The following is a 26,950-nucleotide window of genomic DNA, read 5'->3' as shown; positions in this document are numbered from 1 at the left end:
TAGATAGTGTTGTCATTCTTTAGGCTTCTGCATTCCTTCAGAGGCCATCATCACCTGGAAGAGATCATGTACAATGAGAACATGCGTCGCTCGCAGCTGAAAACTTTATTCGACAAGTTTCGCAGTGTTTTAGTCATAACCAACCATGAGGACCCCATCATCTCTCTGTTCCAGTCTCCACCGGAGTGAACGGATCAGTCAGCTCGCCGTGAGTCTGAGGACGGTGTGACGTGTTTGCTCATCATCAGTGGCTTAACCTAATTCAGGAGCAAAACGTGTTCTGCTGCAATAAAATAATGACCTGCTCAGTTTCAGAAGAGGCTTATGGAGCGAGCCTCGCATAATCTACTGTATATTAAATGAAGGTCTAATCGCTGTGTTGACCAAAGATTTTTATGTTGTCATGATTTTACCTCATAAGTGGTTGATTTCAATAAATGATTCAGGGGTCGTGATGTGCAGTTCATCTTCGGGCAGCCATTAAATGGATCGTTTAAGTATTCCACCCAAGCATCTCCTATTTTGATATCGTTCCCTGATGTGATATATCATCTCCTCAAGCAAACAAGACCAAAAACACATGCCATGATGGTAATTCCAGGCTATAAGACTGCATGCCCTGAAGACTCCAGTGCGGAGAAACCGAGATCGGGAAGAGAAAGAGAAAAAAAGGGGGTTGTAATTGCTATGAAGTGCAAATGGTTTTCCAAACATCTGTAAAATCAATGAGCACCAGGAATAACAAGACTATTTATTATATAAGAAACATGATGTTACAAAAACCAGACCTGTTCAGAAATCAAACTCCAAGGAATAGTTCACTCAAAAATGACAATTCTCATTATTTACTCGCCCTCATGTCTTTCCAAACCTGTATGATTTTCTTCTGTAGAAGCTTGTAATTTTTGCTGCTCTTTTTTTGTTCTCAAAACACTAAAAGTGAAGCTTTCAAGCTCCAGTAAAGACGAAATGATAACCATGATAGATTTATGTGCTATATTCTCAATCAGATGGCTTTGTGAGGGCAGTTAAGAAAATTATTGGTGAATAAAGACGTAAACTTCAGCCTTTTGCTCACACAACAATCTTAGAAGACTATAGAGAATAGCGTTTAGAATATACTTACATTATATAGAGAATATAAAGCACAACCACTTTGATACTTTTATGGTGCTTTTCATCGTTTTTTGCGCTAAACGATTCCTGGTCACCATTTATTTTATTATATGAAAAAGAGCAACTTGGACATTCTGCTAAACTTCTCCTTTTCTGTTCTCCAAAATAAAAAAAAATAAAAACATACACGTTTCGAACAACATGCGAGTGAGTAAATGATGACAATCTCTTTAAAGAGACCGAACAACATGAAGACCTTCAGGAGACTGTCTTTTGCGAATCAGTGGAGGATCGTGAATGCATCTGACGCTCTGCGTCTCTGTTCAGGACGCTCACACATGGGTGTCCTCTCAGGTAGAAGCGAAGCGGTTTGGTTGCCCATTCCCCATGAGACTCAACTCCAATCCGATGGGCCGACACCACCTCTCCAGCGGGAACAGTCTCTCGCTCTGGGTCTTTCTCAAGCCACACCTCGGCATCAGTGGCCAGATCCCTGCGGTCGAAGCAGCGCTGTACATTTAGCGCTTGGCACAACTTGGACGGGCCATTGCAGAGCTCTTTGTCCTTAAGGGTTTTGGCTCCAGCTTTGCGTTTGGCTGCTCGCAGGCCCCTCATGACGTCCTGACCGCTCAAAGGCTCCAGCGAGCGCAAAAGCACGGCCGCCCCCTCCCCTGCACACACACACACACACACATAGTAGAGTAGTTAGCAAGGCTCCTCACTGTCTCCTTCCTGTTGGCTTGTGTCTTTGTGCGTACGCTCCAACCTTTCTCTAGGTTTATGTAATGTGCCAACTCGACCTATAATGAGAAACAGTTGGAGAGAAGCAAAACGGCAGCAAAACAAAACACTTGTTTCTTGCTTAACTAGCGATGAGGGATCTGTGGTTACAGCCTTCCGGCTCCATCTCCGGCTCCAAAGCCTTTTTCCTACGTGCGTGTGGTCAATTAGAGTGGATTTTGGAGCCTCACCTTGGCTGGAGACGTTCATGCAGAGGTAGATGCCGTAGATGGGATAGACATAGATGGTTCCAGGCTTCATGAACATTGCAGTGTTCCTCTCTGTGCGTTTTCCCCCCGCTGAGTGGGACGCCTTGTCCTCCCCACCCAAATATGCCTCGGTTTCCACAACTCTTGCTCTGAGCTCAGTGCCGTCAGTTAGCTTCCTCACCAACACCTAATAAACAGAAACCAGATAACCTGCAGAAACACCATCTGTACAGTCATCTTATATCCAGCAGGTGGTGCAAATGTGACAAATTATAACGACTGAGGCTAGAATCACATGTTAACAGTTGGTGCTGGCTTATATGTAAAATCTTGTTGCTTTTTGAGTAAAGGTGGGCTATTGTTTTTCTAAACGACTGGGTCTATGATTGTTTTTGATAGTTTATAAAACAGGCACAAAAAAATTCATGTTCAAAAGTTTGGGGTCAATAAGATTTTTTGAATGTTTTTTAAAAAGAAGTCTCTTCTGCTTACCAAGGCTGCAAAAATACATTAAAACAGTAATTTTGAGAAATATTATTTTCTATTGTAATATATTTTAAAGTGTAATTTATTCCTGTGATCAAAGCTGAATTTTCAGCATCATTACTCCAGTCTTCAGTGTCACACGATCCTTCAGAAATCATTCTAATATGATGAATTGAAACATTTTTTGATTATTAGCAATGTTGTGCTGCTAAATATTTTTGTTAAACTGATCTTTTTTTCCCCAGGATTCAGAAAGTTGAAGGAAAAAACAGCATTTATTTAAAATAGAACTAAAATTGAACTTTTCTCTTTGACATTTTTCATGACAAAGCAAGGTTGGTTCAGGTCGTAAAATGTCATAGGTTGTGACTCCCCAAAAACCTAATAATATTGATATATATATATATATATATATATATATATATATATATATGTATTTTTAATGTGTAAAATGTTTTTAAAGGTGTAAGAGCAATATATTACATTATATTTTTTGAGTCATGTAAACTATGTAAAGCTTTTCAAAAACCATACATGAATACAAAGTCTAAATTTTTTAAGAACTTGACATTTGTGTTTTAAACTAGAAAACTAACCATCAAAGTACTAACACATTGTGTAACACTAAAGTCTGTTCATTCAAAGTGGGTTCACTTATCCTTTGAAACGTTGCTTAAAATGTGCTAAAAGATGCTGCAGCCAGTCATGCAGGGAGGTAGAGCAAATACAAGACAGCTGTGAATGATGTTTATGCAGTGAGCGCGACGGAGTGTGAAAGCCACAAGTGTCACCTTCTCCAATGTGGCTGCAGGCTGTCACGCTGGACGAGTGCTTGGTCACACCGAGCAACCTATTATGGGTCAGACCGGATACCCTTCAACATGATAATGGCTTTTCATGCTTCTCATTACACCCCCTTATTTACACACTGGTAAACTGAAAACAAACAAGGGCATACTTTGTGCTGGTGAAATCAACCTGAAACTCGGCACTGTCATGCAACGATGTGGCTAATTTTATTAGAGTAGCCTCGATGGTTTCAGCAGCCTTCTTTCCATTTTAAACCTCATTAAAATGCAAATTAGGCCTCTCTGTGTCCGGTCGAGCCTATTCTGTGCTCTGCATTCTGCATTTAACTCTGTCATTCAAATGGTTCCATGAGGTTAAGCTGTATTTCAAGTGTTGCACAATTGATATGCTGTCTGCAGTCGAGACAGGGAGTCTTTAAAAAACTCCTAGAAGCCAATATATCTATATTTATTGTAAAAATGGACAATTCTTATTTTTAATGGAATATTGCAGTGTTTATTATAACTGATTTATCCGTGCACATCACTTTTTTTTTTATACATGTGCCCTCATAATCCTTAAAACAAAATAACTTCCCCCTCCCTCTTGTAGTGGCATCTCTTCACTGATGACGTGTTTACTGACAACCTGTCACTCACATGAGATCGACCAATAGCAAACCACAACCATCCAATCAATTCCCAATGGACAAAATTAAATCCCGCCCTACATTTTTTCTTGTTTGGAGAGGCTGTTTCACTCTGATATATGTCACAATCGGAAAGAAAAAACTTTCGCAACTTGTTTCATGCCGATTTTAAGACATTTTTATAAGCATTAAAGGTAAATTGCGCAAGTCTCTGAGTTTTTGCAGAACTATGCCCCCTTCTGGCGACACGCGAAACTGCAACCAGAGTTGTGCACGCGGTTACGTGGAGTTTGCGTTGGGGTTTGGGATGAACTAGAAGCCGGTCTCTGAATCCATCTTCTACTTTTGCCAAAGTCGCTTGAGTTGTCTTCGCTGATGCGGATAATGGCGGCGAATACACAAACCTGCCAGACATAGCCAGGTGAGCGTGAACGCGCATGACGTCACGCCCAGTCGATTCCGTCCCGAATCCCTCTTATTTATTTTACTGTACAGGATTATAGAGGCAATCGCAGAGATCATAGAAGGGCTCATTCAGCCCATCAGGCAATTGTTTAAGCATGTATGGGTTAGAAAAACGGGTATTTTTAACATGAAAAGTTGCTTAATGCACCTTTAATGTATTAGTTCCAACTCAATTTTGTAGCATACAGATTTTTTTCTTCCATCAAGTCAGAATTAAGCTTCTGAACACTGACTCTTGCCAAGGAATGAGTATGTGCTTGGGATGCTGCTCATTTCTGGGTGTCACTCCATGATTTCATCAGTTTCTGTGAATAATTTTTTACAGGCTTGGGGTAAATTATTTTTGACAGAAGATGGCTCAGTTTTACACTCTTAACACTTTCCTTCATACTTTATGATAGAAATAAGATATGAAAATGATGATGCCATTTCTGACCATTTGAATGTAAAATAACTAATATTAAGTTAAACATTTAATGCAGGACTTTAATGCCATTTGTGTTCCATCTGCATTCCAGTGATCTAGTGCTGATATAATTAACAATATATGACAGAAAAAAGGCAACTAATAATATTAGAGAAAACTATTTTTTTTAATAGTTTTAGTTAACAATAACAACAATACCTGACACTTTAGGAACGTGATTTCTTGAAAGTTCAGCAGTAACCCTTTCATATGAGGTGATTTCCTGAGATCGGACCCTTCCCTCAGCTTACCTTGCCGAGAAAGGCCTTCGCCAGATCAACGCAGGACTGATGGAAGAAGCTGTCACTCAGTCTGACGGGGTCTTTCATTGAGAAATAAGGGCTGAGATGATGATGAAGATGATCCGCAGTGTTCGTGTCAGACTGAATGAGTCTCTTGCGAGGTTCATCATCGGCAGATTCTGACTGAGGTAATGATAAATTCTTTCTCTTCCGTGTTGTCATTATAAATATTACAAAATATTAGGCTATATTTTCCCCCCAAACCATAAGTTCATTCCAGTCTTTCTATCTATCTATCTTTTCTTTTTACTTTATAACGTTACTTAAATGCTAAATAAAATAAGACCAAAACAATGTCGCTTTTATAGGTGATATAGCCTATAGCAAAACTGCAACATGTTCCACTGTGCAGATTATTTTGAATAAGTGTAACTGCGGTCTTGAAGGGGGGCGGGGGGAACACTTAAGGCGTAACGTTATACTGTCGCTTCTGTGTTTAGTGGATGTTTGAATACGGAGTTGCAGCAGCTTTAACAAATTCATTCAGTTCAGTTTCAGCAGCAGCCCTGGTTTGTTTACCTTTAGCAAGCGCAAAGCACTCTGGGATACTTAAAGGGCCAGTGGCGTTTGTGTGACGTTAAGTTGCAGAACAACTGAGCTGTTGGTTTGTAGTTGTTTTGATTGATTTTCGGATGAAATAAGGTGCAAGTATGTTTCCCACTTCTCCCACAAAAGTTTATCACCCATAGAAATGAGTAGAACTTTTGGAAATGATTAAAATGGCAGTCACATTTCCCCTATTTCCTTGTCACCAAGAAGATTTAGGTGCATGAAAATTATGTCATGACATCACCAACACAGGTCCTGTTTACACCTGGTATTGAAATGCGTTTGGGTCGATCGGATCACAAGTAGACGAGGGAGACACATAACCGTTTACACCTGGTATTTTAATCTGTCTTTTTGTCCACTTTCAACCACTTCTGTCCTGGTTTCTTTGAGGGGAGGGTCTATGGACAGGTAAATGTATGGGCTTTTTCAGATATTTCGAACTAATGGACAAAGAAAGCTCACGCAATTTACATATGAACATGACCAGAGTCGACGGAAAAAATACGGAGATCAGCAGCTTTCGTTTCTGCTCTGACAGCTCTGATAACGCTGTGAATGTGTCAGAAATCAGGAATGGTGAGAGAACATTGTGCTTGGTATGTTTTTTGTCTTCAAACCAAACTTGGATCTTTAGCTGACAAAGCCTAAATCCTGTCTGGCTAGCGCGCTTCCCATAATGTTTATGCGTTAGGGCAGTAGGCGAAGAGCAGTCTTTTGCTGTTCGAACACATCGACCACATGAGCATTTACACTACGAAAACAATCCGGTCAATGCGTTTTCGACTTCCTCTGGAAGTGGTCGAAAGTTGACAAGCTAAAAATGTGTCCACTTGTGATCCGATCACATCTTAATACCAGGTCGCAACAGGGCCATAATCTCATGGCAATTCATAACTATTTTACATTTTGGCAAATTGGTGGCTAATTTATATGAATTATACCATCTCATTCATACATTTTCATTCAAAATCAAATTGCGCCCCAGTGACGGGTATGTTTAGGGGTGGGGTTCATGCTTACTTTTTTTACACATCATACAAATTCATAAGAAATCACCACCTCGTAAGTTACACAGATACGTTTTCCCGCGATATCAGTTTGGACTGGCTGGCTCGAACAGTCCCAAATTCATCAGAGACTACCTAAGCTGTGACATGGAAAGCTTTTAAATAACAGTTCACCCCATAATGAAAATTCTGTCATCATTTACTCACGCTCATGTCATTCCAAACCCATAAGACTTTTGCTCATCTTCAAAACACAAATGAAGATATTTTTCATGAAACCTGATTTCTGTCCCTCCAATGGCAGTCCATGCAACCCAAACTTGCTTCAAGACGTTCATAAAGAGATAGTAAAAGAAAATAAATCATTATGAATCGGAATTTCATTTTGGGTGAGCTATCTCTTTTAGGCCCCATCAAGAAGAATTGGGCACTGGTAAAATATAATATAAAAAAATAATGTTGCTTGCAAAGAAAATTTAGTCAGAATACACAGATATTTTTTGATTGATTATAAATGAAAAAGCTTTCATCTTAAAGGTAACCAACAACAAACTTACCTCAGACTTTGCTGTCGTAACGGTTGTTTAGAAAGAAAAATATAAAATGTAATGACTCGAAGCCCCTTTACAAATCTGCAACATTTCCACATACACATTCACAATATTGTATAATATTAGTAGACACTACTACTACTACTACTACTACTACTACTACTACTACTACTACTACAAAAATAAGAGCGGTTCTCACACCTGTTGATGCCAGTATTTTGAAAGAGGGTTATTCGTCTATCAATGATAACTCAAAGAAATGACAATAAACTGATATTTTATACCTGAAAAACTATTGCAAAATGGTTGTGGTTTAGTATATTCATTCTTTAAAAATACCTTTTATACTCTCCATTCCCCGAGAAAGCTTTTGATTTGCCAGAGCTCAGAGGAAGTGAGTGTCTGTGGTAAGGAAACATCTGATGGAGAACCACACCGATCAGATTTTAGGGTTCAGTTTAAGGTTAGATGTAGGGTTAGGATTCATAGCTTGAACAACATTATTTATATCAACAACAACAATCTTTTTCCTCTGGTTTTAGGGAAACCCTGATTTGGACCATGATTGTTTGATAGGAATGTTCCAGCAATGATCCAGGAATCCATGCATAAAGTGCAGACTGGATTATTTCTGTGTGTTTTTTATGGCTAAGACATCAGATGTATACCTATAAGTATTTTTTCTAAAACATTACACTGCAAAAGTTCAGAGTTGGCCACAGCGTGACACGCAGTGGCTTTAATGGGACTTACAGATTCAGGCTCTAACTGAGCCACTCATACGGTCTCAGCATGTCTGTCATCAGTAGCAGCAGGCCGACTCCTGAACACCTGGCTGATCGCCTGTGGACGCTCCCAGAGGACACAACCACCAGCTGTAAAGTTCTGTGAGACTGAGGAACAGACGACAGGATGGACAAAAGCCTGTCCCAGGCCTCCCATCTGACTCCTCTGAAGCCCGTCCAAAGTCTTTGAAGTGCTTGCAATATGTTACAGTGCTTAGGTGAGTTAAAGCAGAGTGTAGAGGCATATAGTATTATTGCTCAAAACTGGGTTTAGGGATTTTTCAAAACCTTTATCCCCAAGTATTAAGGCCCGTTCACACCAAGAACGATAACTATTGCATCTACACCAGCGGACGATAATGCTCTGTTTCACAAGTTCACACTTACAAATCTTCAGATAGAGTAAAGAGTATGCGTATTTGGCGTGTTGTCCAAGGAGAGGACTCCGAGCTCGCTATTTTGGCCTGAACCCAGAGTGCTCCCCCCGTATTCCTGGCATCGTCACATTTTTTAAAACACTCGGTACCGAAGTCGGTACTTTTGACAACACTATTGGATAGATCATTTGAACGTGTTCCCCCCGAACTTTGTTAATAAAACATCATTTATTGCAAGTGTGCGATGCAGTTTAGGTCGTCTGCCGCTTTAAATGCTCAAGCTCTTTAAAGCAGGATGGATTTTGATTGGGAAATCCCCCCCACCACCACCACCACTGTGGGTTAAAGGTTTGACTGAAATGCTTGAATTGAAATAATTTATATTTTACCAATGATGAAACTGTGCTAGATGTTACGTTTTGTGAGAGACAAACACTGAAGAAGCCGTGTTTATAAATGGGTTAAATTCAATTTGCATAACAGTGACTGTAAAATATGTATTTTAGGTATGGGAATGGCATATTTTGAGTTCTGATATTTGAGATATGGTCATTGGGCTACTTTTGATTGGCCATATTGAGCTAGTTTTGTTACGCAGACCTGGCAACACTGCTTGGCTGTCAATGTTTTTAAAGTTCATCTGCAGGAAGAAAATCATTTTGAAAGTGATTTCAAATTTCCAACGCTATCGTTCCTCTGTGTCGTTTATAGCCGTGGTGTGAACTCTTCTATTCTTTTACATTTAGAACGATTTTTAGAACTACATCTGAATTATTATCGTTGTAGGTATCGTCCTTGTTGTGTATGGGTCACTCTCTTTAGCCACTGAGATCTGCACGCTCACACATTGCTGCTCTGATGTGCAATGGTAGCAGAAATAGAAAGGGGGCACACTGTTGGCTGCCAATGTGTAAATCAATATGTTTAAGTAACTCAAGAATGCCATAAACATTCCAAGGTGAAATATGCTCATGGCTCATTTTTATGGTGCAGTGGAGTAACCAGCTGCACCTCTAAGGTCTTCCACAAGATTGTGTTTTGCACTAGAATCTTCTTTACAATGATTCTCCGTAAAGTTTTTAACACGGCTTTGTAAGTTTGGAATCACTGAAATGTTTTAGTTTTTGAAGAGTATTTATTGTACTATTTTTATTTTTATTCACCAATGATGCATTCAGCCGTGCAGAGCTTATGCATTCTAGTCATTGTAGTTCATGTCTCACTTCTCATATATGTATATATACTACTGTTCAAATTAAAGTTTGGGGCCACTAAGATTTTTTTAAATGTTTTTATGGAAGTCTCTTAAGCTCACCGAGGCTGTATTTATTTGATCAAAAGATACATTAAAAACAGTAATATTGTGAAATTTTATTACAATGTAATTTCTATTGTAAAACATTTTAAAATGTAATGTATTGTGATCAAAGCTGAATTTTCAGCATCATTACTCCAGTCTTCAGTGTCACATGATCCTTCAGAATTCATACATATATGCTGATTTGTAGCTAAATAAACATTTCTGAATATTATTTTTACTATCACGTTTGATCAATTAAATTAATTTCCAAAAAAGTAATTTGCTGAATACAAGTATTGATTTCTTTTTGGTGAAGCCAGAAGACTTACTGAAGACTTCAGCAATTGAAAAAAAGACACTGTATTATCTTTCCACACACCATTAAGCAGCACAACCATTTGCAACTGTGCTAATACTAAAAAGTTTCCATGACAACAAATCAACACATCAGAAAGAGCACATTAAAAATCACAATTTACTAATTAAAACATTTGTGTTGAATGATCCTTACAAAATGGATCATTTAACACAAGGCTTTTCTAGAAGATGTCATGTTGAAAATGTATATATACTCAAACTTTACTTTATTAGATGCACCAGTCCAACTGCTCGGAAATATTTAATCAGCCAATCACATGGCAGGAACTCAATGCATGTAAGCATGTGGTGAAGAGGGTCTGCTGAAGTTAAAACTGAGCATCATAATGGGGAAGAAAGGTGATTTAAGTTACTTTATATATCATTACATCTAATGTTAGATACATGAACTTTTCAAGAGAGTGTCATTCATGCCAAAAGATATTATGTAGCACACTGTACATCTATTTAGAGAACAATGAGAAGCATATGTGTAACACAGTATCTCAGTATGTGGCGAAGTGTTGCGCCGGGATGCTTGTTGTCTGCTGATCAACTGATCAAGTATGTGCTCCAACGGCCAGTTGGCATCAGAATCACGTCTGCATGTTGAGCCAAAGCTGGGGCCAGAGATACAAATTGGCCTGACATGACTGTAACTAAAGGCCAGAGATGGTTTGATGATGGCTGTGTCATATATCTGGTGGTTTGGCTGAAACCATTGTTGGGATGTTTTGGCTTTGGTCTCACGTACATGTCAGCAGACAGGAGGAGATCTGGCAAAGACTTCCATCATCAGCTCAGCTAAAGCTCTTCAGCTTTAGGCAGCAGGGCATGCCTGTGACAGACAGATGGATGCTCTCCACTGTCACGATCAGTGATACTCACTGATTATGACAGCAGTATGAGTCATCAGACCATCCACACTGAGCTGTCACCTTAAGAAGCAGGTAGAAAGCTTTATTTTCATGTCTGATAGGTCTTTTCACACTCTTTTAAATGGAAAGATTGGCTTGTTTGATTTGAGTTTCAGTGTTCCCGCATGGTTGCTCCCGCACAGGAAGCAAGCAGAAGGCAGCAAAAACATTTCTTGAAGCGATTTCTTGAGTGCGTCCACATGTCCATTTATTTTCAGTATGAAACTGAAGCAGTGAGATTTATTTGCAATATAAGGACCATATCCTAGCACAGTAAAGGCTCCATGGGAAAACTGGAAATACCAGTAATTGCAAAGCTGCAAACCTGTAGCGCTGAAGTTTAGGTAAGATTTGGTTTAGGTTTTGTCTAGAAACTCTGAATCAATCGTCTGTCAAGACCAGTGTTTATGCATTACAAGTACCCAGAGTTATGTGACTTTTTTTAAAGCTTGTAACCAGGAAAGTAACGCATTACTTTTAAATGTACAACAAAATAGTTGAGTTACTTTTCACGTAATTAACTCGTTACTTTGTTTTCCCATTTATTGACTGACAGCTTTCCTGTACCCATGTTAAGAGAAATCGTGAAGCTTTGTGTGTGCTGTGTGTGAACATGGTTATAGTTAAATGTGAGCATGTATTTACTCATCTCACTTGCACAAAAACCAATTCAGTATCCCTCAAAATGAATAAAAACAGTGAAATGCAAACTCAGAATATCACGCAAACCTGCAATAATTAAATATGGTAAATAACACAAATATACTTTATGTATTTAATCTCACTTTATTACCCAATGTCTTTTCTGCTGACCTTCGACGATCCAATTCAACCATACTAATAAGCAAAAATGACTTTGTTTTATTGCTGCAGTAAGATTGATGAACTTTCTTCTATTCTTATGTGATCCAGAATGGTTCAAGGTTTGTTTGACCTGCACCCTCTACTTTACAGGCCTGAATTTGCATTTCCTTTTGCATTTGCTCTTTTGGTGTGAAAGGGCCTTTACATTTGCCAAAAATACAACTTTTTTTTGTTATAAAAAAAAAAACAGACAAGCAAGCCCAGCCCAGGTGTGAAAAAGTAATGCAAAAGTAATGTATCACATTACTTTCCATTAAAAGTAACTAAGTAACGCAAATAGTAGGGAGTAACACAATATTGTAGCACATTACTTTTAAAACTTTTATAACTTTCCCCAATACTGTTCTTTTGAACTTTTTATCCATTAAAGAATCCTTCAAAAATATCAAGCAGCACAACATTTTTCAACATTGCTAATAATAATAAATGTTTCTTGAACATCAAATCATCCTATTATAATGATTTCTGAAGGATCATGTGACACTGAAGATTGGAGTAATGAAGCTGAAAATTCATCTTTGACATCACAAGAATAAATTGTTTTTTTAAATATTTTCAAAGAGAAAACAGTTATTTTAAATGGTGATAATATTTTATTATAATATTACTAATAATATATATATATATATATATATATATATATATATATATATATATATATATATATATATATATATATATATATATATATATATATATATATATATATATATATATATATATGTAGCGGGTCAGGTGGTGAGTTTGGGAAGTGTACCTTTACGGTTTGCTGATTATTGGGATCAGGTGGCGTAAGTGACGTGTCCCTTTAAATGTGGGGAGATATGAACAGAAAAATGGTGCGGTGGGAGTGAAGAGTGAGTCTCTTGGTGTATCGGTTGTGCGACGGGGAGAACGTGAGTCTTTTTGGGAGGTTATGTCTATTTGTTGGTAGTATTGAACCGCTCATCACGGCTCTTTGCTTGTAGCTCGGTTGGGCGTCCGCGGTTATGGTGTCCAGTAAATGGTACCAGCGGTGACGAGCTTACAGAAACTTGCTTTCATATAGCGAGTAGTAATCCTACATAGGTCTTGCAGTAACGTAAGTAACGCAAGTCTTTTGGAAGTCCATGCCTATGTGTTTTTAAATTCATTGAACCGTTCAACACGGCTCATTGTGTGTTTGTTTGTAGCTCGGTCTGGCGTCTGCGGTTAATGGTGTCCAGTAAATGGTACCAGCAGTGACGAGCTTACAGAAACTTGCTTTCATATAGCGAGTGGTGATCCTATAAGAGTTGCAGTAATGTAAGTTCACTGACTCTGTTCCTTTTAGATAGTGTATAATGTGTAGCGCTGATTATTCTCTTGTTAATTTTACCTATGAATAGAAACAACACTGATGTGAGTGTGCACAGTTATTAGTCATCCACACCACTTAATCGTATTGCTACGGGGCATACGGCGTTGATTTAAAGAAAAACGTAAGTTTGATCCTTGTCCTGTTTTAACCCTTATGTGCTGTTGGGGATGTTTTCATCCACTATGGGGTATTTTTTAGTCTAAATTTGGCTATAACTTTTTCTGTGTTTCAGCAAATGGAATGATTTTTGGTGACAAATCTTATTTTGACACATATTTTGGGAAAATGCTTTGAAATTTTTCAAAAACTCAACAGTACACTGTGGGCAAATTTACTACCCTTTCGTTATGTTTGTGGCTGAAAACAGCCACTACTTTAAACTGCTGTAAAAATTTATCAGATAAATATTTTTTTCAAATTTTTTTGCATAAATCTATTAATCAACCTCAGTCCTGCTCAAAAATACTAAATGTTTAAAAAAAAATCAGGATTTTAACTCTTTAATTGCCAAATTTGTAATTGATGTCACTGATTTGGGAAAAAAACACACACAAAATGACTCATTTTCAATATAAAATGTGATTGTGGACTGGATTTTTTTTTACCTTTTATCACAGTCTTGGACATGTCAAAGATTAGAAACAACATTGGTTTTGATGCATTGTTAGTTTTAGTGCAGCATTAGATTTTAACTTTTTCTCCCTCATTTACTGTTCGTGGCTGTTTTTGCCCCATTGACTTCCATTATAAGCACATTTTTTGATTGCAAAGCCATGACACCATATAATCATGCATTTTTGATTGTTGGTGGTTTTCCCTGTTGGGAAGAGGTAAAATTTGTAATTTTTACTGTTGATAACCGGGTGGCACCATTAACCCTTTAGATAGGCCTGTGCCAAAAAAAGGTGTGTGTGTGTGTGTGTGTGTGTGTGTGTGTGTGTGTGTGTGTGTGTGTGTGTGTGTGTGTGTGTGTGTGTGTGTGTGTGTGTGTGTGTGTGTGTGTGTGTGTGTGTGTGTGTGTGTGTGTGTGTGTGTGTGTGTGTGTGTGTGTGTGTGTGTGTGTGTGTGTGTGTGTGTGTGTGTGTGTGTGTGTGTGTGTGTGTGTGTGTGTGTGTGTGTGTGTGTGTGTGTGTGTGTGTGTGTGTGTGTGTGTGTGTGTGTGTGTGTGTGTGTGTGTGTGTGTGTGTGTGTGTGTGTGTGTGTGTGTGTGTGTGTGTGTGTGTGTGTGTGTGTGTGTGTGTGTGTGTGTGTGTGTGTGTGTGTGTGTGTGTGTGTGTGTGTGTGTGTGTGTGTGTGTGTGTGTGTGTGTGTGTGTGTGTGTGTGTGTGTGTGTGTGTGTGTGTGTGTGTGTGTGTGTGTGTGTGTGTGTGTGTGTGTGTGTGTGTGTGTGTGTGTGTGTGTGTGTGTGTGTGTGTGTGTGTGTGTGTGTGTGTGTGTGTGTGTGTGTGTGTGTGTGTGTGAGAAAATCCAAATATGCACCTCAGCTCTCAGAACTGCATGGAGTAAACAAAAACAAAGTAAGTGTATTTATGCACCTGCTGCCTTTTGATGGTGAGAAATGCAGACTAAACAAAAACAAAGCAAGTGGATTTAAACGCGTGCATGCAAGCCTGCTGGTCATTTGATGGTGGGAAGAGCAGCAAGCAACATGAGAAAGGGCTTGACTTGTAGTGAAGTTTTAGAGATGATTATGCAGCCTGACCCCTCCAGCGAGCTGCAGGATGTTTCGTCTTCTCCCTCTGACACCACAGACTCAGGAGAGTCAGATCCTGATTTGGATGTGGCACCCTCATCATCCTCTCTAGCTTCCACTGAAGGCGAGGAGGATTCGGAGGATCCTGGATCTGGGTGGATTGGGAGAAACGGCGAAGTGTGGTTTTCCACCAACGCGGAGACAACTCCCTTTCTTCAGCCTGCCAGAGGCGTGACTCCAGGGCTGACGCGCTATGCCTTCGCAAGGGTCCAGAACATGGATTCCGTGTTCAATCTGTTTTTTACGGAGGAGATGATTGACCTCATTGTCAGCATGACTTGCGTCAACACATACATGTTTGTACAGTCATACAAACATGACTATGCCTTGTGATGGCATAGCGCGTCGGCCCTGGAGTCACGCCTCTGGCAGGCTGAAGAAAGGGAGTTGTCTCCGCGTTAGTGGAAAACAACACTTCGCCGTTTCTCCCAATCCACCCAGATCCAGGATCCTCCGAATCCTCCTCGCCTTCAGTGGAAGCTAGAGTGGATGATGAGGGTGCCACATCCAAATCAGGATCTGACTCTCCTGAGTCTGTGGTGTCAGAGGGAGAAGACGAAACATCCTGCAGCTCGCTGGAGGGGTCAGGCTGCATAATCATCTCTAAAACTTCACTAGAAGTCAAGCCCTTTCTCATGTTGCTTGCTGCTCTTCTCACCATCAAATGACCAGCAGGCTTGCATGCACGCGTTTAAATCCACTTGCTTTGTTTTTGTTTAGTCTGCATTTCTCACCATCAAAAGGCAGCAGGTGCATAAATACACTTACTTTGTTTTTGTTTACTCCATGCAGTTCTGAGAGCTGAGGTGCATATTTTGATTTTCTCAGACGCATCAAGGTGAGTTCACACACACACACACACCACACACACACACACACACACACACACACACACACACACACACACACTTTATTATGCTGTCCATATAACTCCATGTAAAAGCCAGAAACTAAGCTTTTTTTGGCACAGGCCTATCTAAAGGGTTAATGGTGCCACCCGGTTATCAACAGTAAAAATTACAAATTTTACCTCTTCCCAACAGGGAAAACCACCAACAATCAAAAATGCATGATTATATGGTGTCATGGCTTTGCAATCAAAAAATGTGCTTATAATGGAAGTCAATGGGGCAAAAACAGCCATGAACAGTAAATGAGGGAGAAAAAGTTAAAATCTGATGCTGCACAAAAACTAACAATGCATCAAAACCAATGTTGTTTCTAATCTTTGACATGTCCAAGACTGTGATAAAAGGTAAAAAAAATCCAGTCCACAATCACATTTTATATTGAAAATTAGTAATTTTGTGTTTTTTCCCCCCCCAAATCAGTGACATCATTTACGAATTTGGCAATTAAAGAGTTAAAATCCTGAATTTTTTTTAAACATTTAATATTTTTGAGCAGGACTGAGGTTGATTAATAGATTAATGCAAAAAAATTTGAAAAAAATATTTATCTGATACATTTTTACAGCAGTTTAAAGTAGTGGCTGTTTTCAGCCACAAACATAACGAAAGGATGTAAATTCTAACAATGCACAAGGGTTATTTTTCCAATTATAGATTGGTTATTGTTTTAAATTGTCATAGCATCATAAACCACTTATGCTTGTGATTTACAGGAGGATTGCCTACGTCGGTCACTAGCCACTGTTTTTCCTGAGCTTAATCATTGTTTTATTTGTTTTATTTTTGTGTGCATGTGTGCATCCTGAGGAGCGGCTACCACCAGTGATGACCTGGATTTAGTTGGGCTTAAGTCATTCTAACATTCGGCCTATGGGCATTGTGCAATATTTCACTTGGAAACAGTATCCATTTTGTAATGTAATGTTCACTAGTGAAGTGTGAAATGCTGTGTTGTGTATGTCTGTATGGTAGTATTGGTTTGGAGTGTTTCTTGCAGTGCTTGAGTGTTTTGTGAGCAGTACTTATTTATTAGACTTTATGCACTGTAGATTTGATATTGTTAGACTTTATACCTTGTATGCATGCACTATGATGCTTTAACTCACTGTGATCTATTTATTGTAAAATTGCTTACTGCTACCTAGAGGGAATATTTGTCCATTTTTACTGCCAATTATCATATTGATTGTTTAATAAATTTATAATTGAGTACATCAGTCCCATGTCCTTTCCTTCAATGGATACCACCTGCCTCAATATCTAAGAAGGGAGCGTGGGTTTTTGGGGTTTCTAGTTTATTTACACAAATTTCGGTGTGAGCGCCCCCTAGGGGTTACATATACACACTATTTTTATGCTGTATTTTCAAATAAATGCAGCTTTGGTGAGCATAATAGAAAAAATCTTTCTATTAGCAACCCCAACATTTTGAACAGTATATGAGAAGTGAGACGTGTCCAATGCCATGTGGGAAGTGAAACTTCAGCTGAATATCTTCATAAACTGTTTGCTTATGAGGTCTGCACAGCTGAATGCATCCATGGTGAAAAAAAATATGAATACTATAAATTCATAACAAAAACAAATTCAAAAACATGAACACCCCCAAACTTTTGAAGGTTGTGTAATTTGTTAGTTTTTAAAATGATTTAATTTGTAGAATATTTATTGAAATTTAATCTAAAATTTATTTAAAAGTATACACTTCACAAGCCAAAAAATAAACTATTGTCCTGGCACAATTCTAAAAAAAAAAAAAAAATGTAAAAAGGCGGGTCTAATTTCTGTATGTATCCTTTATATTTACTTTTTTTATTTTATTATTAGTATTTTTTTTTTTTACTGTTTATAAGAGAAAACTTGATGGCTCATGTGTTTGTTTATGTGACATTCATGTGGTAATTGTATGCAGATTTCCCTACTAAATATTTAAACGGGCAGATTGTTTCCCTCTCTAATTTCACAACAACACCTGTTCAGCTCAACGGTGCACAGGGGGGCAGCGGGAATGAATTTTCAGTGGAACTTTTAAATCATGCATAACTTGCATCCATATCTGCCTCATTGTTCTAAGTGTCATATTGTAGCTGGCCAAGAAATAGTTCACTCAGAAATGAAAATGCTGTCATCCTTTACTGACTTGCATGTCTTTAGATGTCTGATTCATGAACGAATCATTCGTTTGAGTCAGATCTTTTCAATGAATCAGTTATTCTAAGTTCACAAAAACGGATGATTCATTCACGAATCAGAATGCTCACTGGAGGGAAAGATTATCACTGAATAACGATTTTGGTCTTTTCATCAGAAAGCTATCGAATGACTAATGCATGAGTTATATGAACCTTTGCACATTTATGGTACTTTTGTGCCCATTTAAAGTTTTAAAGCCTCACTCCTCTTTGGGACTAACTGTTTGGAAAAGAATGGCAATACCATTCTTCTTTTGTGTTCAGTGGAAGAAAGAAAGTCATAGGTTTGGAACAACATGACATAAAGGTGAGTAAATGAGGACAGATTTTAAATTTATATCCCTTTAAGGAAAGGAATTCAGGGAACATAAAAATGTCTTGTGAGCTGCGCATCTACATGAGCCTCGGTGAAACAAAACACTTGACATCCTATTATATGTTATTTCCTTTAGGCAAACCTCTTCCTTTTGAGTGAAATGGAAATGGGTTTAAACGTTAAGCAGTGTAGGAAAGGTACTCCAGCCTCTGGCTAAGTAAGTTCAAACAAACCCTGGCTGAAATATGAGGTCAGATAATAGAGACGGTGGGAGTGTTTTTTCTCTGGCATACACTGCTCTGTTTGCCTCACTGCTAAATTTAACCCGATATCTTTGTCAGCTGACATGCGGATCCAGGCGTTACTAATCAGAGCCTCCATAGTTTCTTTGGCTCTTTTCCTTCATTCAAAGTTCCCTCTCCTTCTGTTTCTCCCTCCACCACCTGCTCGCTGTCTTACTCATGTATCGCTCCCTCTATCTCATCACATGTTGCTTTGTGATTCTCAGAAACTCCTTTCTGATTCAAAAAGTTCAAAAGATGCTGTATTTTCTGTCACAGACTCCTGAAATAATATTGTTTGATTATTTTTCTGCTAAAATGGCTTAATTTTTTAATTAAAAACCTTTAATACTGTTGCAACTTGCTGACTTCAGACAGATATATGACATTTGAATACACGACCACCCACATTTACATGTCAACTGCCAACTCAGGACCTGTTTACACAATGTTTTCAACTGAAAACGGAAAACTTTTTATGCGTTTTGGCCGTATTTTTAAACGACAACGGCGTTTTATGGGCCTGAAAATGCAAACTTTTGAAAACGGGGTTTCAAAGTGCACGTTTTTGAAAACAATACCGTTATCGTCTCTGTGTAAACTACAAAAACGTGAATTCGTGAAAACAGTGACGTCATGCGCATGCATATCATGTGTTCAGTCTATTGAGAATGAGGACAGGTAGCTGTCACGTGACTAATTGAGCCCGCCCACCATTTTGGGAGGATACGCTATCGGTTGCTAGGGGCAACAGTGTAAGAGCGATAAAGAGACGGATACAAATTGTAACGGATATACGGATAGAAATTACAAGAAAATTAAGAAGAAATGGATAAGAATGTGGCAAAAGAAAGGGGTCCTTACAAGGAGAAACTTACTACCAATGTCAAACAGAGGTATTTAGAGAAGCTGGCTGATATTTAAAACGTCGACTCATACGAGCTGCCTGCAGCTGAATGGAACAGAGACCTAGACTCTTTACCACCTTGCACTTATATGGAAATAGCTAATTACTTGGTTTTTGGCATCAGCTATAACGAAAAAACTGTAACAAATGGTTCCTACGGTTTCCACGACAATCGTGTGAGACACTGGAGCAGTTTTTTTACACAGCAGTGTTTTCCAGGCATTCTAAAATAGTGCGACAACTCTACTACCAATACAAACAATGCACGGTGCTGCCGCGGGTATCCTCCCAAAACGGCGGAAAGGGGAGGAGACGCGGTCTCTGGGGGCGGGGCGCTGTGTCGTGACGACATCTCCTCATTCTCAATAGGCACATAGTGTTTCTTTACAAATTGATATCACCAACTACTGGCTTGGCTGGCATGAATAATACAGCATTTTTAGTCATTTGACAACTTTGTTGTCTGTAGCCTACACGAAAAACGCAAAGGAAAGACTTTTTCGTTTTTATTACATCATTGTCGTGTAAATGTAGGCTACACTAAGTCTAATGAGAAGTTGACTGTAATAATTTATACAAGATGTTGAAATCTCAATCTCCTCCTATTGGTTTTTGATAAGGCGATTGTTGTTTGAGAAGCCAGACTGCAGGACTGTCCATCAAATATTCTGACACTGACAGAATTTCATCTGAGGTAAAATTCGATCGCAATGGTAATTAATCGGCAGTCTGCGAACGTCAAAGTAGCGGTTAAAGTCTACAGATTTTGGCCTAGGATCAGAGAAATCTTTTAGGATTCACTCAATTTGTCTCAGGTGGCCAAATTGTAGCTATGCGAGCATCACCAGAGCTTGTGGATCATTCCGCACACTGTATGTCTTCGGAGCTCAAGCACACACACACACACACACCCGTGTCGCCCTAAAACTTTGACTTTCTGCAATTTTTTAAAGTATAAAAATCAGTCTCTTATCACAAGCCATTGCGTTATGCATATTGCGGTTTGTACGTTTGTAATATTTCAATAATTGTAATATATTGTGCAGCCTTTGTACTATTATTCCAAACACGGAATGCAAAGATATAATTGTAAAATTTAGAAAACACGCCAAACTTTCTACTTCCTTCAGAAGAGGTGTTAGGAGCTTTAGGGAAACCTGTTTGGAACAATTACTTTTTGCAAATCCATTCGGAGCCGCAAGAGGGACAAAAAGTGCACACTTCATCCTTAATAGAGCCTGGTGTGGTTTGCAACTACTTTCCTAACTGATCGAGGATCAGCTTTTCACATTGATGGAGTGGGTGTGAAATTTCTGTGGCTTTCAAGATTAGAACGCAGTGGATTTAGCCAATGTGAAAACTTCTACATGTAGTTTTCTTTCAGCTCTGTTCTCCTTTAGTCCCACCTGCTTTATCGCAGCTCTGCACATTTTTGTTAAGCTGTAAGAAAGAGAAGGTGAAATTAGGATCTGCCACAATATTCCCACTTTGTTCCAGGTCATCGTGCCAAAAGATAGTGTTTATTCTTTCTCACTCTCACCACCTGGCATTGTGGGATAACTGCACTTGGCAAACGCTCTCCACTGAAAGCCAGTTAAGAAAGCAGGATGAAAGATTCCTCAAGGGAAATATCTCTCCCTAGTCAAACTCAATTTCTTTAATTAAACCCGTCGTAATTTAAAGCTAATTAATGTTTAAAGGGACCCTGGCGGTGTTGTGTGGGAAGGTGTCAGGTGTTGGGCGGCTCTGCAGTAGGGAGAGGCGGGATTATTCGGGATACTCTGAGGGTGGTTTCCGCGGCTCATGTGGTCTTGCTCTGAAAGCCAAACAGCTGGCAGACACGCTCATGCTTATTCTTTCATCTGCTGAGGGCTCCTATGGAAAGGAGGTAAACGATATTGAAAGAATGTGGGGTCAAATGTTGCATGCAGAAATATGAGGTGAAAAACTGCTTTCCTTATCTTATGATACCTGTTCTTCTTCCTTTAAACTGTCATTTCTGTTGGGATGTTATTTAAATGAAACCTCTCTTTTCCATACAGTTCATAGAAACCATGTTTGTCAAGCTCTAAAAATAAATAATGCTCTATATTCCAAGTCTTCTAAAGCCATTCGAACCTTGTGTGAGGAACAGACCAAAATCCAAGTCGTTTCAGATCCGAAATCTCAACCACTTTAAGATAACCTACCGTGCCAAGCTCGACATCGCAAAATATCATGGGATTTGTCATGTGCCGTAACTGAACACAATGTGCTGGTTTGAAAATGTGAGACGGGATGACGACTTAGAGCTGCAGTGGACTTGATGATCGTTTGTGAATTATGAGCTGTGTGGTCCATCATATGCTCTTAAAAATAAAGGTTATTTATCAGCATCAATGGTTCCATGAAGAACCTTCAACATGCATGGAACCTTTCCATTCAATAAAAGGTTCTTTATAGTGGAAAAGGGTTAGTTAAGTGTTTCAAATGTTCTTAACACTAAGAAAAAAAGGGTTCACTGAAAGGTTCTTTGGGGAGAACTGTTCAGAATTGTTCTTCTGGGGCATTGTTTTGAAACCCCCCTGTTGGAACCTTTATTTTTATACTTTTCATAAAAACCACAGCATTTGGGTTTGGAACATCATGAAGGTGAGTAAAAAATGACAGAGTTGTTTTACAAGGGCTGAACAAAATTCCTTTTCTACTCCTGGACTCTCCTGACATGCAGCTGTAGAAGATTATTTACACTGTATTGATTGACCACAGTAGGTGCCATGATGCAAAAAAGGCCTCTCTTTCTGGCTGTGCTGTGTTATGCTTCTGATAACGGCCTCCTTGACCGCAGTCTAAAGCTCTACCATTAGACAGGAAGACTTAAGCGGTCTGGACTTTACTGATCCTGTTCTTATTTCACTGAGGAAGAGGAGGTCTGTTTAACTGACACATTTCCCCCTGTTCCATCTTTAACCTGTTGTTTGAATCTCACAGTGCAGCATTGTTTTCCTACTACAGTGTATAATGAATCATTAAGGTGAATCATTCACTTACTCTCACTCTCCAAAAAGTACAATAACTGTCTCTGGGTTGGTACCCTTTCAATAAGGTACTAAAATATACCATTTAGGTACTAATATGTACACTTTAGGCACTAAGACAATAAAATGCACCCTTTTAGAGGGTAATTAAGGTACAAAGGTGTACCTTTGGAAAGGAACGCCCCAGTGACAGTTTTTGTACCTTTTCTTCTGAGAGTCGCCAACCTGTGTGCATTTCTGTAGAAAAAATGTCTCAATGTTTTTGTCCATGTGGTTCAATGTTTTTGACTTTCATTATATGGGCAAAAACTTCAAAATGTCTTCTTTTCGTGTTCCACTGAAGAAATTGGGTGAATAAATTATGACACAATTCTCATTTTGGGGTGAACTATCCCTAATTTGCTTGTAGTACAGTTACAAAATACTGGATTTGCTGGACATAAGATTTATGATGAGTTCATATTTAAAAAATGTGGATTGTGAGGTTTGGTTAGACAAAATGGTGAGTGGAATGTAAATGGCTGTTCTTGTGTTTGATTACTGTTTTACCATAATGACATGGTTTGATGCCAGTGGTTTGTGAGGGAAGTAACATGTGACCGAAGTGGACCACATGCTATTGCATCAGCAACAGAGTTTCTGAGGCTCTGCAGGGCTTTCTGACACATGAAGAAAAGTTAGACTCCCACAATCCTGGAATGGGCTATTTATTTTATTTTTTCTTATAGCCTACTTACAATCACCAGATCCGGATCTGTCAATATGTTTTCCTAGCCAATGTTTTCCTAGCCTAAAACTGGAATTAACATAGAAAGCAAACATAGACTGTCAAAATGTAAACATATTTGATGCTTAGGAGTGCTGATGGAGATTACTGTGAGATTATTTTTGGATAATTATTTTGTAGTGTAAATTTTCTGTTGATTCATTTTGACAATTATTGTGTTGTGATTGTGAATGGTGAGAATTGGCATAGCAGAGGGAGACAATGAGAGTTCATGTTCTCTAACTTGTGTAAAAAAAAAAATTGTTCAGGCAATAAAGTACATTTTGTCAATTTAGTCAAACCCATCTGAGGACCCTTCATTTCACCCCTTTTTTTCAATCCCTTAAGTGTCATGTGTATGTCTGAAGAATATCGAGTTGTCACTCTCCATATGTCCTTTCTTTTTGCCCTCAGTAATTCAGGGCCAACCGTGACTTCCGAATTGAGAGTTGCTCCTGCAGCTTTGTGGACAGTTAACACCAGAGGAAATCCTTTATGGCTTGTCTGACTCTCTGTTCCTCTGTTGAAAGTGGGTCTTGTGCTTAGCTCTTTTATCTGGGACTGATTGATGGGGTTTCCACAGAGCTTGAGTGCTCTCCCAGCTTCACTACTGCAGTTTAATCGGAGGCCGTGCCTTGCCCTCAGCCCCCCCTCTGCCTTTTCTGTGACCCACAGGAGTATTTCAGAATCTATTCGTTACTACTGGCCCATGGTAGAGCAGTCAGATGTTCCCCATGAGCCTCCTACATCACAGTGAGCATTTCATACATTTGGGTTCGGTCTGTGTTATTTTTGTTCCGCAAGGTAAACTTCACCCGAAAATGAAAATTATGCCATTCACAAAACAGAGATGTTTAGCTGAATATCCATGCTGCCCTTTTTAATAGAAAGAAAATGGATGGTGATTTATACTGTCAAGCTCTAAAGAGAAAAAAAAAATGTTTAAACAAGTCTTTTGAAGCCTTAGCTTTGTGTGAGAAAAGACTGAACTTTTAATTGTTTAAAGTCGACGGAGCCCCTGAGGGGACATGATGAAAATATCTATATAAGGCGGTTCACGAGTTCACACTTACATATAATTAAATAGAGTAAAGGTTATGTGTATTTGGCATGCTGTCCGAGGGGAGGGCTTCGAACTCAGAATTTGTCCCGAACCCAGAGTACTCCCCTCATCCCAGGCTGGGATAGGAATAGTTAGAAGTGAGGAGATGGGGTGGTGGAGGGAAGCTGGAAAACTGTCATAGCGAATGCAAAGTTTCTTGGGGAACGCAAAAGTATTGACATGTCATTTTTCCTCCCATCTTATTTATTTTTTACCATCACCATGTCCCTTTATGCACTTCATCTTAACGTCTTTACTTCTAAAATGTGAAACTAAAAACTTTCAATAGCAATGTTTTTGGTACCAAAATGCACAAGAACCAATAACTCTTGACATCATACAAAGCCCTTGAAAAGCGTAAAGCGTCTTAAAGATGCATGCAAGCATGAATGACATTTGAAAGCCATGTAAAGATTTTCATGAGCCACATAAAAATGCAGCTTGGACATTCTGCAAAATGTCTCCTTTTTTCTTATAGAGGTTTGGAATGATATGAGGGTTAGGAAAAGATGACTCTGGGTAAACTATTCCTATAAATGGGTTTCCACATCAGGGCACAAACATAGTTTAATCACCAATATGTTATTATTATTATTATATATTGTTTTAGGGTGTGTTCACACTTGGCAGGTTTGGTTTGATTAAAATGAACCCCAATTAACAATGCTGTGTAAAACATACAACTTACGGTGTCTCCAAAGTTGATGCAGGCACTGATCAGGACAATCATATTCTTCTTCTCCATTCATGCATGATTTTATGTGGACAGACAATCAGGTAATAAGGCCGTGTGGAAAACTGAACACGTAAGCCTTAGAGGCACTCTGGAAAGTCCCCGAAGGCAAATACGGGAAGAATCTCAACAATGTCGAATGAGAAAATGGAATGCTATGCATGTCAATGCAGTCTCTTTGTCTTGAGTTTGAACTCTGGAGTTGAGGAGGAACCTGCTGTCCAGAATTAAAACATCTCTCTGCCTGATTCTGCGGTTTAAGGGCTGAAAGGGAACTGACATCAGAATGGATATTTCCCAAACTGACAAATCAAGACAACCACAAATGCTTCTTTATTTTGTTGCCTTGCTTTCTCTTAAAACGATTTAATCATTACTCGTTGCATTCTTGAGGAATTTAAGGGAACTAGGGTGTGTTTGTGAATTTCAGTAATGCTTCCCTGATTAATAATTTACTAAAACATTCAGTGAAGATAGTGTGTGGTTTTGTGAATGCAGTTTCATATCCATAATTCTCTTTAAATGCAGCCTCTACTTTTCAAAACAAATCCTTGTCCCATTTCATAATCCCATGGTGGCTTAGTTTAATGTCATAATTTAACATCATTGTTATGGCTGCCAATGCATGTTGTTACATTTACTTTCACATCTTTGCTGCCAAGGTCATGTCTCCGGAGCTCCAGATGTTCTTGGGCTGTAAGAAGGCCATTCTTGCTTTGCCAATCCTTGCCTTGACATCTGCATCTGTGCCGCCCTGTTGGTTAATGATTATGTGCAGGTATAGGTGAAGGACTGGACTTCATCCAGGGGACTTCCATTCAGAATGAATGGATCCCTGCTTGTAGGTTTTATCTTGAGAATCTTGGTCTTATCTCTGTTAACGTTAAGGCCAATCTGAGATGAAATATTTGTTTGCTGAATGTACATGGGTTTATACACTCCTTATTGCGGTGCATTACGGAATTGAATGAGTTCAAAAGATAATCTCAAAGGTTTCAACAAACTTGGTGAAAAATTCACACACACACACACACACACACACACACACACACACACAAAAATCCAACTATTAACTCACAGACTGACAGTCAGTCTGGAACAAACACAGAGAGGTGGAGAGTGATACAGAAAGTGAAAAGACCCAGTGCGGTTGGACTGTGTATTAGCACTCTTTGAATGCCGGTCGAGCAAATTAACCAGCACATAACAGATGGAATTTTTTTTTTTTTACTAAGAACAGTCCATTTCAATGTTACCACATGAAAAAAAAAAAAAAATCAATGTACAAATTGTGCATACTATGGCCATTTGTCTATACATGCCTACTGTTAACAGTAACTGAAATAGTATGAGAAATATTTTATTTAAATAAATATAGCCTATTCTTCTATTAGACGAAAGAAAGAGGTCCGTCACGGTAATTTCTCAAGTGTGTCATGAGGTCTGAACGTCTGATCATGTGCTCATCCACACCCCTTTACCTAAATGAGTTTCTGTCACAAACCGCAGTCAGTTCATGTTTAAACCTATACAGCAACTTAAACAACTACTCCCCAACAATATCACACGACTGTAATAACAGCTGAGAGGAATTCATAAACTCGTGTCCTGTATTTAACAGACTTCTCTGCTTAGTCATGGCTGTTCACACACATACACAT

General features: G+C 38.9%; 2 protein-coding genes and 1 long non-coding RNA gene across 7 annotated transcripts in view; 2 read left to right on the top strand and 1 right to left on the bottom strand.

The window, feature by feature from the left end:
- nprl3 (NPR3-like, GATOR1 complex subunit) overlaps positions 1-1,278 on the top strand; it is a 34,212-nt gene extending 32,934 nt beyond the window's left edge. For all 5 annotated transcript variants that reach the window (XM_081365994.1, XM_081365996.1, XM_081365998.1 and 2 more), the window contains one exon: positions 24-1,278. In XM_081365994.1, coding sequence (XP_081222120.1) covers positions 24-189 — 166 coding nt within the window. In that variant the 3' untranslated portion in view covers positions 190-1,278. The remainder of the gene's footprint in view (positions 1-23) is intronic.
- mpg (N-methylpurine DNA glycosylase) lies at positions 414-5,799 on the bottom strand. The gene is made up of 3 exons (XM_081366043.1): positions 5,212-5,799; positions 2,088-2,292; positions 414-1,787 (listed from the first exon to the last, which is right to left on the bottom strand). The coding sequence occupies exons 1-3, from the start codon at positions 5,422-5,424 to the stop codon at positions 1,375-1,377; spliced, it is 831 nt and encodes a 276-aa protein (XP_081222169.1). The 5' UTR covers positions 5,425-5,799; the 3' UTR covers positions 414-1,374.
- Positions 5,800-12,810: 7,011 nt separating this feature from the next.
- LOC308691704 lies at positions 12,811-13,258 on the top strand. Its single transcript, XR_014030274.1, has 3 exons — positions 12,811-12,868; positions 12,941-13,053; positions 13,145-13,258. It is a non-coding gene; the product is annotated as an uncharacterized lncRNA (long non-coding RNA).
- The last annotated feature ends 13,692 nt before the right edge of the window (positions 13,259-26,950 follow it).

Source organism: Scardinius erythrophthalmus (genome assembly GCF_964197995.2).
Source record: "Scardinius erythrophthalmus genome assembly, chromosome: 1".
NCBI classification, from domain to species: Eukaryota; Metazoa; Chordata; class Actinopteri; order Cypriniformes; family Leuciscidae; genus Scardinius; species Scardinius erythrophthalmus.
Note: the sequence above shows the minus strand (reverse complement) of the source record. Positions and strands in the feature narration are given on the sequence as shown.